Here is an 18,964-nt window from a genome sequence, read left to right as displayed (position 1 = left end):
CAAAAATCCAAAAAAAAAGAACGAACGAAAGAAAGAAAGAAACCCACTTCAAACACCACTTCCAGCGTGTTGAACTGCAGGAAACTAAGCAAAAATGGACTTTTTGTCTAGCTTGTTGCTGAATGCTAGTTATGAGGCTCTCGTGAAAGGATAACGTTCTGCTCTCTGAAAAATATTTGTTAAACCTCTTTCTCACTCAACAGATGTGCTCACTGTGTGCATTGCAAGGCATCCTATACCTGCTTACTTCAATGACAAACACATGTTTGCACAGCGTTTTACTTCTGGTGGCACTGCACAGTCAGCACACTTAAGGAAAGCAGAATCCAGCTGCCTTTCTCTTTGTGCGTCACCAAGGGAAGCTTTATTAAGTTTCCAGTTACACCTGTGCAAACCCACTGCAGGCACTGAAGTTGCACAGATGTCACTGAGAGCATCATTTGAAGAAAGTGGGGTTACACAGTGTAACCTAAAAAAAAAAAAAAGGAAGACAGACTCTAAGCATGAGGCTAGACACACTACACACCAACATCAAAGAACAATAGGACATAAAATGAAGGCAGGCTATAAGAAACAAAATAAAAATAAACACATCAGTCTATTCTAACATGCATCCGGAGTATTCATAAAGTACTCTCTGAACTGACACATGTGCAAACATGCTAAGATCACAGGAGTAGGATATATTTTCTGAACTAGGGACTATGTTCTGTCCTTCTAGGGAAACTAATTTAAGAGGCTTTTTTCACTCTGATTAATATAATCTTATGATGTGTTTCAACAAATATAAACACATAGGGCTGGATAGGTTTTTATGCCCTTTAATTAATTTCAATGTGCAATCATAAATGCTAGCTGGTACCTTTGGGGATTCCTTCCAACACCCTGGGGACAGTGAGTGATAAACAACATCTTAGCACTCATACCATCTAAGCAAAGGGTACATATTCTTCATCCTTTGTTCATTCTAACTGCATTGTTCCCAACCCCGAAGTCACAGTAATTAGTGGATTTGACTACATCCAGTACACACATTTTCAGGAATCTTGCATTTGTAATGCTAGTTGGAGCATTCACACAACACTAGGTTTAAAATGCAAAAATCAGACTCTGCAGAACAATCAGTTAGATACTGAAGGGAGAGAAGCGTATCTAATTCTTTTTAAATAGAATAACTTAGAAATGTCTAAGAGAGTCTCTCTCTGTCAGAGGCTCAGAGTGTACTCTAAGAGCAGAGCTTTTTATTTTTCACAATAATCCATTTCCCACCCCCCTCCTTATTTGTCAGTTTTCTCACCTCTGATGTGCAAAATATCCAATTAAGGAGAACCATGCAAGTAGCTCCTTAAATTTTCCCCTGCATGAACATAACTTTAGAGCATTTCCCTAAAAGCTGAGATATACAGGCATTTTACTTCCTACCTTGTTTCCTTCATCTTCATATACAATCAGGGTTTCCATGCACCACGGGAAACCTATCAGACTATCATAACTAGCATAGGGCATTCAAATACCATGAAGATGAATGTGATAGGAACAAAGGCCCAGATCCTCAAAGGACCTAAACGCCTTTGAAGATCTGGCTCAAAATAACAAGGTGATATCTGGCACCACTACTTACTAGTATTCAACCTGTATAGCAAGTATTTATGTTATCCACACAGCTGTTGCATCTTTATTCTAAAGGAAATAGCTCAAGGATGCCATTGAAATAACATAGATCTTGAAGATTTTTCCCTCAGCATAAGGGAACACAGTTTTCCAGTCCAAATGCAGTGAATTGTAAGACACAATAGGTCTATTTGCATAAACATTAAGCTACTCCAATTTCCCTGATCCCTGCATGTGGAAGATGAAGCCTTAAGTCATTTCGAGATGGTTTATGATACTCAGTTCAGAGAAAAAAAGAACAGCCCGTGAAAGCTTATGCTCAAATAAATTTGTTAGTCTCTAAGGTGCCACAAGTACTCCTGTTCTTTTTACAGATACAGACTAACACGGCTGCTACTCTGAAATCAGTTCAGAGACTCTACCACGCACAGAACACCAAAGCCAGTTTGGTACAGTATTTGGATGTAAGAATAGTTGTATGTGTCACTGCTGTTGAACACGTGCACTCATATTGAGTGCTACTTTCCGCCTTTGAGAGAAAAGGCTTACTAGATTCCAACTAATAAGTGCTGAACAGCCCAGATGTCTGTCCACAATAATCCTTAGATCTGCATGGTCTTCTAATGTGTTATGAGCAAATAATTTGCAACTTGCCCTATTTTTGCTCCAGGTGGCCATTTCCATCATCCATCAAATACAAATGTGTAACATGTCTTCATTTGTAAAACACCTGCTCAGAAAGTTGAGTCAGGAGTTAACCCAGCGTGCATCAAAGTCTCTGCAGGGATTCAGAACTTGCCTTTCTCCCCCAGGAAAACCACACTGACGGGCCAGCGCAGTCAGCACACTGAGCTCTGCTAGAGACATCCTTGAGCGCCTCAAGACCTGGAATCTATTAGGCATGTGTCCCATTTATCAAATCGGTTCTTAAGTCTCAAACTATGGTGGGGATTTTAAGCTTCCAACTGAGCATTGCTATTTCCTGCCTAACAAACATCTTTCATCAATATAATTATTGGTCCAATCCTGCTCTCCTGGAAGTCGATAGTAAATTTCCAGTGACTTCAATAGGAGCAGGAGTAGGACCTGAAAGTGAAACATTTACACCCTAGAACCTTTGGCAAGTCATTTCACCACAAAATGCATTTTCATTGTGGTCTTGCCACCTAAGCTCACCAAGCCTTCAAGAAGGATCTGCTCAGAGAGACAGAAATGAGAAGTAACCCATCTTAGCTTACAATAATTTAGAACGGCTGCAAATGGCTTCAACTTAACCACATCCCTCTCACACAGTGAAAGTCTGGCCCTGAAACAACCCGGTCAGAGGTTATTTCCACTGTAAGCTCTTTGGGGCTTTACTGTCCCAAAGAGATTATGCTCATTTCTTTTATATCTGTACAGGGACCTGGCTGTGGCCTTTAACAGTACCACAATACAATGTTTAAAAAAATTATAATGACAGTAGGAAGCACAGGGAGCACAGAGTTGAACTCAAAGTGGAAATGCAATGGTATGCTTGCCTTCATTTAAGTCATACCAAGAGGAAACCTGTCATGCTGATAGTAGCAGGAGCTAAACAACTGAATTCTTAGTGGTTCTTTTCAGGTTCAATGGCAAGATGACTAAAGTAGCCCTTGGTTTCTTATGTTTTGCCAAGTAAATAGTCCACTGAAACGGTGATACTTGCACCATGTACCTTTATCATTAGTATTTTGTTATAGATGCTCTTGGTATACTAATGGGACACAAAACTATGTGATGACAACAGCTGCCATCCCCTCTTACCAGTGGCAGGAAACAGTTTAGTACTATTGACATAAAGGAACCTCCTGCAATGCCATTTGGCTGTATTTTGACCAGCTTGGTAAAGTTAAGCTTTTACAATACATTAGAGATTTAAAATAAAGCCAAAGTAACACATAGGGAAATACTTGGCTAAAACCAAGTAGTAAAGGTGCTGTAAAAAGAAATATTTCTGGTTAGTAGTGGAATATTCCAAAAACTAATTCATGCAAATAAGTTGTGTATTCTCTAAGTACCTGCAAGATTCCACAAGTCTTTTTGAGGCAATGATACTTTAAATGGGTTATTTGGCAGTGACGTGTCACAACCTGTTTTTCCTTATTCAGCATCCCCTACATCCTCGTAACATTCCTCTGTGTGTAGTGTCAGAATGAAAGCAGGCTCATTGTTGGTCTCCGAATTATTGCTGAGCGAGAGTTACACCCTCTCCTGGAAACTGCCATGGCAACCACACTTTTGCTGGGGCACTGCCAGCTTCAGGATTCTATCTTTTTTTTTTCATTATCAGAAGTCTGATCTTTTCAGAATGGAGATGTCTCTCGTCAGCCTTATAATCCTTTTGGCTAAGAATCCCCCTAACTTTTGTGCACTACTGGCTACTCTCTCAGAAAGGCTTTCCATATCATGCAACTTTGCTTAGTACTTTAGGGTTTTGGAAGCCCTGACAAAAATAAAAATAAATAAATAAATACAAAATAAAAAAAAGACTCCAGGATTCTACAGTATTGATCCCAAACACTGCAGCTTACTCTGTGGCGTCCTGTGCAATTACCATAGCCTGTATATTATCCAGGAGGAATTGCTACAGAATAGTTTTTGGAATAAAAACAAATCAAATCCATGCTACTTTTTACTACGGCAAGATGCTACACGGCCAGTCTGACTGAGGCATCCAACCATTTCCATGTGTTATTATTAAACTTTTCATTTCCTCATTTTTATGCAAACAAAAACCATCTTTTAAAAACAGGCAGTGTTTTCAATGTTAACTGATAAGACCCGTTGAGCTAAACGGCAGCGAAACTTTTAAAGTGATCTCAACCTTTATCAGTATACAGCAAAACCTACAGAAATAATCAAAGAACGTATCTATTAAAAACTACTCGACAAGAAAAGTTCGTAGCTCCCACACTACTTCAGTGCACAGTACCAACTAGAAACTACATAAACTCCATTTGAACTCCATTCAGCACATAGACATAAAACTGCATTAGCTATTTTCTCTTTCTAAAAGGCAGAATGACTCTGAGACTAGAAATAAATCCCTCTGATGCATGAGGACATGAAAAGTACGTGAATCCATCATCACTGTCTCTTGTGATTCAAAAAATATTCAGCCACATTACAGAGTCACACAATCTCTCCCTCCCAGCACAATATTCCCATTTTGCAGCCAAAAGCGGCATCTACATCTAGTTTTCACAAGGAGACATATACCTTCTGCTAAGGCTTCTTTAGTCTAGTTTCCAGTCTTCCTCAATCTGGTGAGCAGTGCACTCCACCTCTCTTCAGATTCAGAGTACTATGAGAAATGCCTTGCAGACACCAAACAATCCCCAGCTCATGCTCGTACCGAGCCAGCTGTCAGAGCTTCCGATAAGATAACCGTGTTTCTAACTAAAACACAGCCACCACCCCTTCACCTCCACTGCTCTTCAATCACTATCCAGCAGACACACCAAAAAGGAGAAACAGATTCTTCTGCCTGCCCATTAGAGACATTCTAGCAGTAGCTGGGGCAGTCCATTGTGAAAAAAGGAAAGGGGAAGGACATATTAATACTTAGTCCTGCCATGAATGCAGGGGACTGGACTAGATGACCTCTTGAGGGCCCTTCCAGTCCTACGATTCTATATGCCCCTGTGAAGACAGTACCATTCCTTGGTGTCCAAGTGTAATAATATGATGGTAGAACAACTCACCTTCAGAGAGAGGTATTGGTTTAGACTGAAATCAGAGACTGTGGGGGTTATTTAACAGTCCTTCCAGAGCTTCTGAGGAGTTTAAAAGGTTTGTGAACTCAACAGTACAAATAAAGTGCACTTCTTTAAGATCGCACGAGTTTGAGATCATTTAGAAAATGTCCAGAAAGCCAATTTATTCCTAATGTCTTTTAAAAAAATTGACTGCTGCATAGACTTTCATTTTAACCTCATTGGAACAGTAGGAGCCACTCTTGTGTGTTACTTTACCCTTGACAGGGACAGTTATTTTACACTGGGATTCTACTCCAGTTGTTGAGCCAAATTCTAACTAAAGCAAGAAGAGTGAGGAAAAGCCCTGCTCAGTCAGGCACATACCGATGTGCACTTGTATTTAGAGCTGTTCAATGTTTTTTTCATTGAAAAATGCTGGATTCGACCAAACCAAAACTTTGTGGAAATGTATCCCTTTCGACAAAACCTTTGTCAGGAAGGTTTCGCAGATCCAGGGTGGAGCAACAGACGGTGCTATGTCCCAGAATTGCCCAATGATTAGGGCCCTCACCTCCGATGTGGTAAACCCAGGTTCAAATCCCTGATCTGAATCAAGCAGACAGGGAGACCATTGCTTGGACCATAATCAGACAACCCACAGTCCATTCTCCCCAACTCCATGACAAAGATGGCCAAATTAGAAGAGACGACTGCTGTGTGCTTCTGTTGCTGAAGGTTTCCCAGAAGCCTGTCTCTCTTATTCAGTATGCTCACAAAGCCCCATTTACTAGAATAGTAATAAACCAAATTGCAGACAAGGTAAATCACAGAATTAACCCAACATGCTATCTTCCATCACTCATTCACACTGATCTTTGCTTGCGGTCTGAATGAACATACAAATCCAGAGAAAAGAAGCAACAATCTGGATCAGGGACTGTCTCTTTTCACACGCCTGCAAAGCACCCATCATATTTTTGGTGATATGGAAATTAAATAGCAATAGATTCTCTCACAATTTTCATTTTTTTATAAACCCAGAATACCTTTAGAAATCAACAGAGGCAACACTTTAAAACTCTTCATATTCTCAATCTTTCTTTTGCAACAACAAAATGCTTTGTATTCAAAAGCTGGATTTTTTTTCATTTTAAAGCAAGACAAGCCTTGACTTGTCTTATTACTACAATTACATCGACAGCCCAGAAAGCGATGCGCTTTCTGATATCAAATGGATGACTGCCATGAAAACAGCTCATCTAAACAGCACATGCAAATGAAAGAAAAACAATGCACGAGTGATTTTTTTAAAGTTCCTGAATAGCATTCTCCATTGTTTTAACAGGATCTACCTAATCAAAAACCCAAGCACTTATTTGTATTTACTAGGAAATGCCCATCTAGTGCAAAATTTTCAAAAGTGCTTAAGTGACTTAGGAGCCTAACTCCCATTTTTAAAAGTGACTGAGGCACTTAGTCTTGTTAAAAGTTGAGGCACTTAAGTAGGCAGATTACTTTACACATGAGATTAGTCCCATTTAAATGTTTGCAGATTCATGGCTTTAAATTTTATATTTCTTAAAACGTGTCTTATTCTACTACCTCAGTCACACCTTATATAAATACCAAGTATTTTATTAGTATTATTTATTTGTTAACTGAAGCAAACAATGCTCTTCAGAGGATTCTGTCTGAAACTCATCTAAGAGGTTCTCCCAAGTTCATGAAATCAATGACCCTAGTTCAGTCAGCATATGGAACCAAATACTTGGTTACATAAATAAGACTCAACAGAAAATTATTGGAATCAATGACAGCACATGCTTCTGTACCAGTGCGGAGGAGGGAGAAGAGGGAAGGAACACTTTGGAGGAAACTTGTGGGCACCTCTTGCTTGTGAAGAGCTATTCCTTAGTATCATATTCTTCTCTTCAACAAGGACAATAAAAATTCTCTACAGAACTATAGCAGGCATTTCTCTTTACATTTCCAGCATCAGTGCATCTCTAAGCTGGTGTCTAGGTATTTCTAGGTGTAGCATAGATGATGGATTCCTGAACACCAACTCTTAAAATAAGAGCATATTTCTGTATGTGCTGTGCTTCTTGTTAAAATCAGGGGAGGCTCAGCATAACTGCCACATGGACCGTAGTTGATAAGAACTTGGCCTTTCAAGCTCAAGTTAGATGAGTCTATTGGTTCCTTGGCATTTCTCTCTTCAGGTTCACCTGTTAAGGTGGCATTGTGCCATAACTTACAAGGTGGTGAACCAGTTTCAACAGCTCATAGGAGACAAGCAAATATAGATATAAGAAAAGAATAGTCTTCAGAACACATGATGTGATACTTCCAGTGTCAAACAATGACCAAATGGGAAGAGTTGCTTCACCAATAGGGACTAGAGCAAAGGTGGGCAAACTATGGCCCACGGACCGCATCCGGCCCACGGGACCCTCCTGCCCGGCCCCTGAGCTCCTGTCCCTGGAGGGTAGCCCCCGCTGCTCCCCCTCCCCCGCTGCTTTAGCTCACTGCGCTGCCGGCACAATGCTCTGGGCGGTGGGGCTCTTGCAGAGCTGCGGCCTGTCCTGGTGCTCTGGGTGGCGCGGCTATAGCGCCACCAGCCACCGGTGCTCCAGGCAGTGCGGAAAGGGGGCAGGGAGCGGGGGGGGGCGCTGGATAGAGGGAAAAGGAGTTCGGGGTGGTGGTCAGGGCGTGGGGGTGGTCGGGGTGGTCAGAGGGCAGGGAACAGGGGAGTTGAATGGGGGCAGGGGTCCTGGGGGAGCAGTCAGGAAGCGGGGTGGTTAGATGGGGCGGTGGGAGGCAGCCAGGGGCAGGGGTTCTGGGGGCAGTCGGGGACAGGGAGAAGGGTGGTTGGATGAGGCAGGGGTCCCAGGGGGGCAGTCAGGAATGAGAGGAGGGATTGGATTGGGCGGTGGGGGGTAGGCAGGGGTTCCGGGGGTGGTCAGGGGACAAGGAGGGGTGAATGGGGCAGGAGTCCTGGGGGGGCCGTCAAGGGACGAGAAGCAGGGGGGAGTCGGATAGAGGGTGGGGGCTGGGCCACGCCTGGCTGTTTGGGGAGGCATAGCCTCCCCTAACCGGCCCTCCATACAATTTCAGAAACCCGATGTGGCCCTCAGGCCAAAAAGTTTGCCTGCCCCTGGACTAGAGCCATACCCAGTTTTAGCTAGGAGAGATCACATGCCTGCTTTTTCTTTGAGACAGTGAATATTAAGCAAGCTCTGTTATAGAAATAAATGGATAGAGAAACCAGATGGTTCAGGGATTTGTTAGTACACATGGAGCCTTTGATTTTTAGATCACCAGTTCAAATCCTGCTTGTAACAGTAGTGCCAGCACAGCAGTAGACTAGGAGTCAGAAGACACGGGTCTCACTACCAGTTCTGCTGTGTGACCTCAGGCAAGTCACTTCACTTGTGTGTTGCTCAGTTTCCCTCTCTGAAGAACTGAGATAATTACACTTACAGACTTTGTCAAAGGTTTTTTCCATGTCTGGATGAAATACATGCACATGGGCCCAATTGACCTTAATGGGCTTTGAGAGCTAAGTATTATTATAGGTGGTAGGTTATGCAAAATGAATTGGGCCACAATCTTGCAAATATCTAAGCGCGTGTTTACTTTTACTCGTGTGAGTAGAGTTACACAAATGCCTAGGAGTTTGCAGGATAAGATCAAGATGTCAATCTTTCACTGGCTAAGCTTTAAAACACTAACATTAAGAAAACTTTCAATTTAGTGGAAAGTCTATATTCTTTTAAGGATCAATCCAAATTCCTTTCATACCATTATATCCTGATAAGGAAAGTTTTTCATTGGTGCCAACAGGAAACGAGCGATTTCCCCAAAATAATGGTTCCTTTCTGATAGCAAAACCTGTGGAGGAACACTGACCTCTGTTGCCTTGACTACAACTCCACACATCCTTAATGTACAATACAATTGATGACTTCTTGTACATGCATTAGATTTCTCTCTTATTGGATATTTATCATTTTCAATGTATTTATTGTGCAGGTTTCAGCTACCTGCTATTGGTCATAAGCAGTAAAGCTCAGAAGTATAAGCAAAATCTCTCTAGCGCAAACCCATTACTTTTTTCCCACCTCGCTCTTTTTCAGTGGATTTAGTGATTCAGATGGATAGCCTGGAAAAATGGGGTCCTTCATTTAACTACAGAATCAGGACACCAGCAGCTAGGGTGACCAGATGTCCCGATTTTATAGGGACAGTCCTGATTTGGGGGTCTTTTTCTTATATAGGCTCCTATAACCCCCCCACCCCTGTCCCGATTTTTCACACTTGCTGTCTGGTCACCCTCCCAGCAGCTGCATCACTGCCTCCAACAATACACCTCAATATTGACTTAAGAGATCAGCTGCAGGGGAAGGCTGGATATATTCAATCTCCCTCATCCATTCAGTACTTGGTCTCTCCACAGAAAATGCCAAAGGTGCCTGTTAGTATGATTGGGGGTGCTGCTTTCTGAAATGTGGTACAAAAGACTCCTTTAATTTTGGGTGTCTCCATTTTTGAGTGCCAGATTTAAGACAGCTAGGGCCTGATTTTCAGAGGTGTCGAGTACCCATAAGTCTGACAGAAATCAGTGGGGGCTGCGGGTCCTAGACGTTTCTAAGCAGGCACTCAAAATGGGCGGGCGCTTTTAAAAATGTAGGCCCTTGTCACTCATGCCATCAAACTTGTTTAACAAAATGAGTTTTTATGCCATCCTTTTGTGCTCTTCCCATTTTACCATAACCAGCTGTGAAGGAACACAGTTTCACTTTATCAAGTGAAACAGGAATTGGCAAAAAATAATGAGCTTTCCAAAGGGACAGCATACTGCCTATTGCTGCCTACTGATTCATGTGTGTGTGATGGATGGTGGGTGACATTTCTCCTCTGCCTTTGCTACTTGCATCTTCAGTGGGATGAAATATTACATTCCTCTAAGATCACAGTATAATACACATCCTCCTTTTAAGAAATAAACTGAAAACTCTGGGGATTAATTAATCCACTTTTTGTTTTTAAATGCAAAAGACAAAATACTAGGTGCCTTTTCCCATTGGACAGATCTGGCTAGCCTGTGATGTCACAACCTTCAGTCTAACTGCTCATGCAAATGTGATGCTTTATGGAAAGAACAAGATTTGTATCCAGTCTGTGTCACAGGAAGCAGGAGATAACTCAACTGACTTCGCTCACTTGAAAAAACCTCTAGGTCTTGCTTTTGCTGGGGGGAAAAAAATGCTGCTAAAGAAAACAGGGAAAATACTAATCTCTATTTGAAAAGGCTAAATCTAAATTAAACTATTAGATAGGATCTAGTGAGTAATTCACCCTCACTAGATGAGGGAGGAGTCAACTGCCCCTCTGCACCAGGTCTACAATATTCTACAAACCCTGGCACAAGGCTGCTTTAAGTTGCACTGACTGGAACAGCATCCTTTAATAGGCACCAGCTTTAAAACCAACCAAAGGAAGTATTTTTTCACACAATGCACAGTCAAGGAACTCCTTGCCAGAGGATGTTGTGAAGGCCAAGACTATAACAAGGTTCAAAAAAGAACTAGGTAAGGTCATGGAGGATAGGTCCATCAATGGCTATTAGCCAAGATGGGTAGGGATGGTGTCCCTAGGCTCTGTTTGCCAGAAGCTGGGAATGGGTGATGGGATAGATCACTTGATTGCCTATTCTGTTCATTCCCTCTGGGGCACCTGCCAGTGGCCTCTGTTGGCCGACAGAATCCTGGGCTAAATGGACCTTTGGTCTGACCCAGTATGGCTGTTCTTATGTTCTAGGAACCATTCTGCCAACTAGGGATTGTTGCTTTGGTCCCAGTCCCTGCTCACAACTTTTCTGTGTCCCCAAACACTATCTCCCTGCCTGTAACCAGCCACGATATGCCCGATGCAGGCGGAGTAGGGGGGTGGAGGGAAGAGGAGAAGACAGGGACACAGAGCTGGGTGAGAAAAAGCTATGCCAGGTTTATGTCAGCCAATGTTTCCGATAGGCTAGGAGAATTCTTATCAGCCCCCCCAGTCCCTCCCGAACTGATTTAAGAGCATCATCCCCTTTAGAACAATGCTTTTCTAGCAGTGCAAAAGGACCTTAGCAGCAGCCAGGAATTTAGCCCAATGTTTCTGTTCAGCATCACTAATTAGTGTATCTAAACTGGTCAATCACTCCATTTGAGTGCCGTTGGTTGATGGAGAGTGTTTTAATGCCTCTCCGTTTCTACAATGAGATTTGAAGAACTTTATTTGTGGATTAACCAGGTTAATAAAATATACTGTAATGTGTTTAAGCCAATCTCCTAATTGCAGACTGTGTATATGCCTCATTTGGCAAGATATTACTACTTATTAAGTGAAGGTCTCCAGTTAGTCTCTCAGTCTACTCCTTACTGACAGCAACCAGACATTAAAACTGATTGGGAAGGAGGTACAGCATACTTGTGGTTTGACTTTCATGGACTATACAGGATTTTGAAAAATATTCGTTGCATACCAGGGGCTGCAGCTGCCCCCTGCTGTATTGCTACTAGTTATGCTACTGATTTATTAGCACTGGGTCAATGTCTGCATCTATGTTCAAGCAAAACTTCCACAGAATTACCAGAAACAACATGGTAAAGGTGAAAAGTACACCTCTACCCCGATATAACACGACCCGATATAACACGAATTCGGATATAACGCAGTAAAGCAGCGCTCTGGGGGGGAGGGGTCGCGTGCTCCGGCGGATCAGCGGGTCAGGCTCCGACACGCTGCTCTGAGTGGCGTGTTAGGGGTGGGAGGCGGGCAGGAGGCGGGTGGGCAAGCGGGGTGAGGAGGCGAATGGGGAGGTGAGCGGCAGGCAGGAGGGGGCTGAGGAGGCAGGCGAGCGGGAAGATGGCAAGCAGGAGAGCGGTGGTTGGGCGGACGGGGGGAGGCGTGCCAGACAGATGGTGAGGAGACTAGCGGGGAGGCGAGCGGTGGGTGGGTAGGTGCGGTGAGGAGGCAAATGGGGAGGTGAACGGCAGGCAGGAGGGGGCTGAGGAGGCAGGCGAGCGGGAAGATGGCAAGCAGGAGAGCGGTGGTTGGGTGGATGGGGGAAGATGTGCCGGACAGATGGTGAGGAGACTAGCGGGGAGGCGAGCAGCGGGCAGGTAGGTGCGGTGAGGAAGTGAGCGGCGGGCGGGAGCGCTAGGCGGACGGTGAGGAGACTAGCAGGGAGGCTGATTTGTCCCGGGCCCCGCACCCCTCTAGGGATGGCTCCGACACGCTGCTCTGAGCGGCGTGTTAAGGGTGCCGGGCCGGGGCCGAGGGGTTGGTTAAGGGGCAGAAGGTCTCAGGGGGACGGTCAGGGTACAAGGAGCCTTCCCTACCCGATATAAAACGCGGTTTCACCTATAACGTGGTAAGATTTTTGGCTCCAGAGGACCGCGTTATATCGGGGTAAAGGTGTATTCAAAAGATAGAGGAAAAGATACACAAAATCCCAACTTGAGTACATATGCTTAATGCTCTCATATATTCAAAAAGGTCCCTCAAATGGCTCTATATTTTTGCAAGGCTTTATGACTACTTAAGGCTTAGGCTCAATGAAAAACTCTAACAGTACTTTGTCACACATTGAGCTCTAGAAAATGAAACATGGTTTGGTCGCCCCAGCTCAACTTCCTCTTTGATTCCTGTTTCAGTTGAATGTTATTTCCTATTTTCAATAATAAACATGCAGCCAAAGTCACCATGAGAGAAACCAACCTCAGGAACAAAATTTGCATGGCCTTAGTGCTCTCCATCCTCCACAGCCAGACTCCAACAGAGCGAAAGCCAGGACTTCAACTTGCCCAGGTGAGGTCTGGATGGACAGTTGAGGCCTGGCTGTGTTGAGCTTCTTAGCCACCATTTTCAAAGGAATTCATTCATTTAAGGCACAGTCTAGCTCAAGCTACTCTAAGGTTCCTTCAGAAAGGCAGGTTTCTTCTGAAGGATGCTGCATTTTCAAGCCAAGATGATCTGAGCTCAAACTTCCCTTATGCACAGTCATCGCAGTAAAGGCAGCCTGTTTTGAACAATACAGAAGAAAGGTAGCTCATTCTTACAAACTAGTCAGCCTCCAGCAGCCTCCCCTATATTACTTTGGTCACAGTGCCACTGAGCAAATTCAGCAGTTGTACACGGTTTGTGTGTATCCCTTATACAGTAACAGCAAGGAAGCTATCCAAGGGTTTTTTAATTTATAAAGTTCCAGATCTCACAGTTTTCTCCTGTTAGCATTTCTCAATCCAACACTTCCTTTATCAGCGCATATTTAAATGAGAGGGCCCTTCTCCCTGCTCAAGTGCGGCCATATTCTCTTCTCACTAATTATCCAGGTGGGTCTCCAAAAGGATCATGCACATATTAGAAGGGAGGGAGACAAAGAGTCTGACTAATTGAATAAAGAAAAGATTTCATTTTAACTGAAGCATTGACAAGTGCCTGGGGTGTCTAAGCGTCTTCTGGCTCCCTTATGCGATGGCAGCCATCTTGGCCAACGCACCAGGGATTGAATCAGAGACCTCCAGTGCTAAAAGCTTGAGCCGTGCTTCAATTAGAGCTGTAACAGACTCAACCTCTGCAGATCGGGGAAGACATATAACACCCCCTCAACAGTGGGTTACAACTCACTGCATTCATCTCTATGGCTGTAATGACGACACTATGAACTAGGGGTGCGGGTCCCTTGCTTGAGTACACATATTCATGCTAGCTCTTCTCAAGCTAACATGAGTATAAACAGAAGTGTAGCTGTCGTGGCACAGACAATGGCAGTGGAGACATGGCTGACCCAGTTCAGGTGGGTTTGTACTCAGTATGGCTCAGTTGTGCCTCTGCTGCTGCTACCCATGCTACTGTGGCTACACTGCTATTTATACCAGCTCATAATGTGGATGTAGTCTAAAGGGCAGACATTTTGTTACTCATAGGAACTGTATGACCAGGTCCTCATGTACACTTCTAACCAGTGGTGTGTTTTCGGAATTCTTTGCCCTCTTTCTTTCACCAACTAACTTTGCAAAGTAAAAATCAAGCACATTTTCGGGTAACATTAAATATTAAGCGATACTGAAGCTAAAGATGAACCCAAGCCATGTACTTCAGATCAAGAACTGAACCCTAATCTGAACCAGTTCTTTCTTTACACGGAATCTATTTTCCTAAATGGATCCATGGAGTCAGGAATCAATTTTGCCTCTCATATCTAAACAGTAGTGTGTCCTGCCCTGGAGAGGGTCCTCTGAATTTTTGGCAGAGTTCCATCACCAAGTATCTCTACAATTATATGGAGAGCTCCGTGCCAAAGTATAAGGATCACAACTCTAAGGGCTACCATCATTGCCAATGAGAGACTAAGAACACTTCTAGCAGCAAGGGGATGCGTCTCTAACAAGAGTCACCCAGATCTGGTTGAGGAGCATGCTGAGGACATACTCCCCTTCATATAGTCGTGACTCAGGAGAAGGGATAGTTTGGGTGGAAATCCTGGCTTCTGTTTGTGCCTTCTCGTACCTAAATTATTTAACTTCCTCTCAAGAATATTCCTCCCTTTCATGTTCTCAATATCATGCCTATCACCTTATCTCAATCTCCTCTCTTCCAAAAAATAGAAACCTAGTGTTCCTACCGCTCTTCACAGCTGTCAACTAGAGAACATTTATTATCCCCATATGCGTCTCCTTCAGTACTTTTTCTAATCCTCACCCCAGCTACCAAGGATGCTCCAGACATAGACTCACCACCCACTTTGTGCAGTACCATACAAAAAAATCATCTCACTGACATCTTCACAGAAACCAGGGCAATCAGTTCTCACCTACACATTTTTCCCCCCCGGGGAGCTGGAATTTTTCCAAAGCACTTAGCAACAGGCTAACTCTGCAGTCAATGGCAAAAATCCCACAGAACAAATTCTTTGTATACCCTGCAGTCTGGTGGGTAAACCCAGCTATTAAGCAATAGATTATATATTACTTACCTCTAGGACCTTCCCGGTGATGAACTGGTGACATGCTTCACATTTGACCCCAAAGAGAACCTGGTAGTCCTTTTCACAATAAGGGGCACCATCCCTGAAATAAAATATCCAGACGATACAAGTTACAACGCGGCTTGTATTCTTCCCTTGTCCCTAGTGGAAATGCCCATTGACAGCAAGAGGTGAATGGGGCAGAAACCAAAGTAGCTATTTTGCAGCTCAAATGAAAAGGCATTTCAGTTAGCACCATTTGGATCAACATTTAAATTGCCACAGAGAATAAAGAAGAGACGTTCAAGCACAAATCCTCTGCTGGTGTCAATGGGTGTAAAATCAACTGAGCTATGCCCCTTTACAGAAGATGACGATCCAACCCTTTGTCAATAATCTATCATACGCATGTATGAGCCTGCTGCACCTCTATCCATTTCAGTAAATAAATCCTTGGTAATCTTAATAGCGTATAAATACAGACACATCTGAGCATCAGTAGCATCATGACTGAGGAATGAATTAGAAACACCTTAGCCAGTTTAAAGAATTTATATGGTATCAGGCACCATCTTACAAGTTCCTTTGTTTAATTAGTCATAGATGCCAGCCTGTTTATATTTGTGCCCACTAAAACGAGCGATGAAAGGTTTGCATCAGTCACAAACGTAGTGTCCCTATATTTTTTCTCCCCCGCTAGATATTTGAAAGGGGTCTGGCTAGACTCCCTCCATCTTGCGGCTAAAGCACTCTCTCTTGGATTTTTCTCCCTTGCTTTGGTATGCTCCTAACTTTCTTCTTCATTAGTTCCTAATCTGGGGAAGGTAAACACAGTGTCAGGTCAATCACATCAATGTGTCTGGTCTCTGTTCTAGCAAAGTGAGAGATGTGCAGTTTCTTCCTTTCTTCTCAAGTTCACAACTTGAAAATAACTGGACAAAATGGTGAAAAAGCTGTGCCTTGGAAACACAACGGGGGTGTTCACACACCCCTCTCTTTGACCAGAAAGAGACATGCAACCCTCCTGCTCATAGTATTTATTTTACCAACTACTGTTAAATCACTGTTTTTCGTTACTTGCTCCAGCCAGCTTACAGGGAAAAATTCCCCTCGGGTCCCAATTCCAATATTCTGCTCCTACTATGAGTGAGGATTTCAGTGCACATGGTGATGGGCAACAGGGCACAGAATTTTTTTTTATTGAGGGGTCGAGAATTTAAAAAAATAATAGCTGTTCAACAACTAAATTTGTCCACGTTTAATAAAGTGAGAAAAGCGCCACGTGTTCCAAACTCGTTGTCTCCTTTATTTATTATTGAGATTCTTAAAATTTTGGGGGTGGGGTCTATAGCTCGCTCCCCACCCCACGTCCTCCATTGTCTACCCCATGAATGATCAGCATGTGTCGACAGAGCAGGTTTTTGGAAGTGTGATATGCCCAGCAGATTAGAAAAGGAGAATTTTTCTGCATTGTACTTTTGGAAAGTAAGGATGGATTTCATGCCAGGCAACAGAAAAGACATAGGAGGCTGCTTACTTGCTGATGTATTCCCCAGTCAGGACCTTGCCACATGCCTTGCACTTAAAGCATCCCAGGTGCCACTGCTTATCCAGTGCTAGTAGCGCTTGGCCATTTTTTATATCTCTTCCACAGCCAGCACAATCTGCAAATAAATATGTACATTCATTGTCAGTGAGTTGCTTTATTAATCTTCATTAACCTACCTAACGAACACCACTCCTAGGTTAGCCAGAAGGGGTCATTACAAGCAATGCGAGACACCTACATTCCCATAGGGGTCAGCATGCCCCTCCTCCCCCAAGGTCCCAGCCCGGGAACAAGGAACCACAGATGCATTCTGCTCCATAACAAGCATACCTAAGAATAGTACAGAAGGCACTGTCACACCTTTGATGACGATTTGCAGCCAGTCCAGTCAGCCTGCAGATTTTATTACAAATTAACAAAATATGCTTTCACTCACAAGAATGTCTTCAAGAGGAGCCACCGTTTATTTGTTTTTTTTGCCATCAGCAAAGTCTCTGTTGCTTAAAGAAATCTATATATAGTAGGCATGGACTGGCTGCTTCTAATCTAAAATTAAACACTCCTCAGTAGTCGTCCTTCTCAGGCATTACTTTCCCCCCTCCAGATGGCAGCAAAGCACTAAACGTTAAATGGGTTCTTGGTAGGCAGCAAAACTTTCAAAGATTCAGGAGTGGTAAAAGACAAAAATTTTACAGCTAGATAACATAACAAAGGCTTTGGCAATAATTGCAGTATAATAGGGCGTATCCTCCTCTGTACATAAGGAAAGGAACAACTCCCATAGGCATTCCTTATGCACAAAAAAGGACATTTACATGAGAACTTCGGTTCTATGTTTGGAGTCAACACTGAGCACTGATATAGTGAGATCCTTTGATGGCAGGAATCAAGCAAAGAGAGCCCCAGGCAATGGCACTGAATGCCCTCTATCTCAGAGATGCCATGGTGTTTCGCATCATGTTGTAGATCTCTGGCTCAGGGTTGCCATTCCATTCAAATCCAAAACAGTCAAAGCTTTCCCTATAAGGGGCACCCCAGTGGGCACTGAGATTTGAATAAAATGATATGCTGGGGCCCAGTGAAGAGTTGCAGACTTCCCCCCCGGCGCAATTTTGGTGGAGGAAGGGCTAGAAGGCTCATAAAAGTAAGAATGAGAGAGAAACCTGATGGACACAGGGAAAGCTGCAGGGAAGGAAAGAGGCTGGAAATTGTATTGGAGGGTGCTGGGTTCTAACTTGATACCTTAACACCCTGAGCTGAATATCACATCCTCACAATGACATCGAGCAGTTGAACATGAGTGTCATTAACAGAATAATGAAAACAGTTCAGCCCAATCACTGAAGCTGAAGGAATATCTACCCAATCCGTTAAACTCTTGATCTCTAGGCATCTCAAAAAGGTCATTGATCTTCAGTGTGCAAGCTCAATAGATAGAGGATGCCTGAGAAGTCCCAACCAACTCTGACAATGGTAGTTTTACCCCAGTGTAAATCCAGGCCTGCAATGAGGTTACTCCAGAGTTATGCTGGCGAAAGTGAGAGGAGAATCAGGCCCCATGTCACTGAAATGGACTATTAACTTTCTGGATAATAGTCCAAGCAAAGGAAAGCACCAAACAGATGCTATACACTGTTACCATCCAGAAAGTGAGTGAGAGACACGGGGGCGGGGGGAGTTTGGGACCAGTGTAAGATGCTTACATGGTAACACATGTCTGAGCCTCCTGACATTGTGTAGCAAAGACATGCAACATCAAGATGACTTTGCCCCACAGGACAAAGTGTAAGGAGTGGAACCGGGAAAAGACACCATGGGAATGACAAACTGATGGCCAGTAACTGTTCCCTCCAATTCTCTATGCCATTTAACACGCCACCCCATAAACCTGAATCCGTTTTTTTGAGCTTTAATGTACAAATGCCACTCACTTATCACCTCTTATTTTTAACCAGCAGTTCTAGCTTTTTCATCCTTCCGGAGGCTGGATAAGGCAAAACTCTCAGACTGTTCTGTTCCTATCCTAGCACTGCACTAGACTTGCAGTAAGTTTTTATTATTATTATT

General features: G+C 43.4%; 1 protein-coding gene across 20 annotated transcripts in view; it reads right to left on the bottom strand.

The window, feature by feature from the left end:
* Positions 1-18,964, bottom strand: part of ABLIM1 (actin binding LIM protein 1) — a 314,331-nt gene that overhangs the window by 98,911 nt on the left and 196,456 nt on the right. For all 20 annotated transcript variants that reach the window (XM_065552432.1, XM_065552417.1, XM_065552421.1 and 17 more), the window contains 2 exons: positions 16,886-17,012; positions 15,358-15,451 (listed from right to left, as the gene is read on the bottom strand). In XM_065552432.1, coding sequence (XP_065408504.1) covers positions 15,358-15,451; positions 16,886-17,012 — 221 coding nt within the window. The remainder of the gene's footprint in view (positions 1-15,357; positions 15,452-16,885; positions 17,013-18,964) is intronic.

Source organism: Chrysemys picta, chromosome 7 (assembly GCF_011386835.1).
Source record: "Chrysemys picta bellii isolate R12L10 chromosome 7, ASM1138683v2, whole genome shotgun sequence".
NCBI classification, from domain to species: Eukaryota; Metazoa; Chordata; order Testudines; family Emydidae; genus Chrysemys; species Chrysemys picta.
The sequence above is the reverse complement of the archived record's forward strand: the minus strand, read 5'-3'. Positions and strand labels throughout refer to the sequence as shown.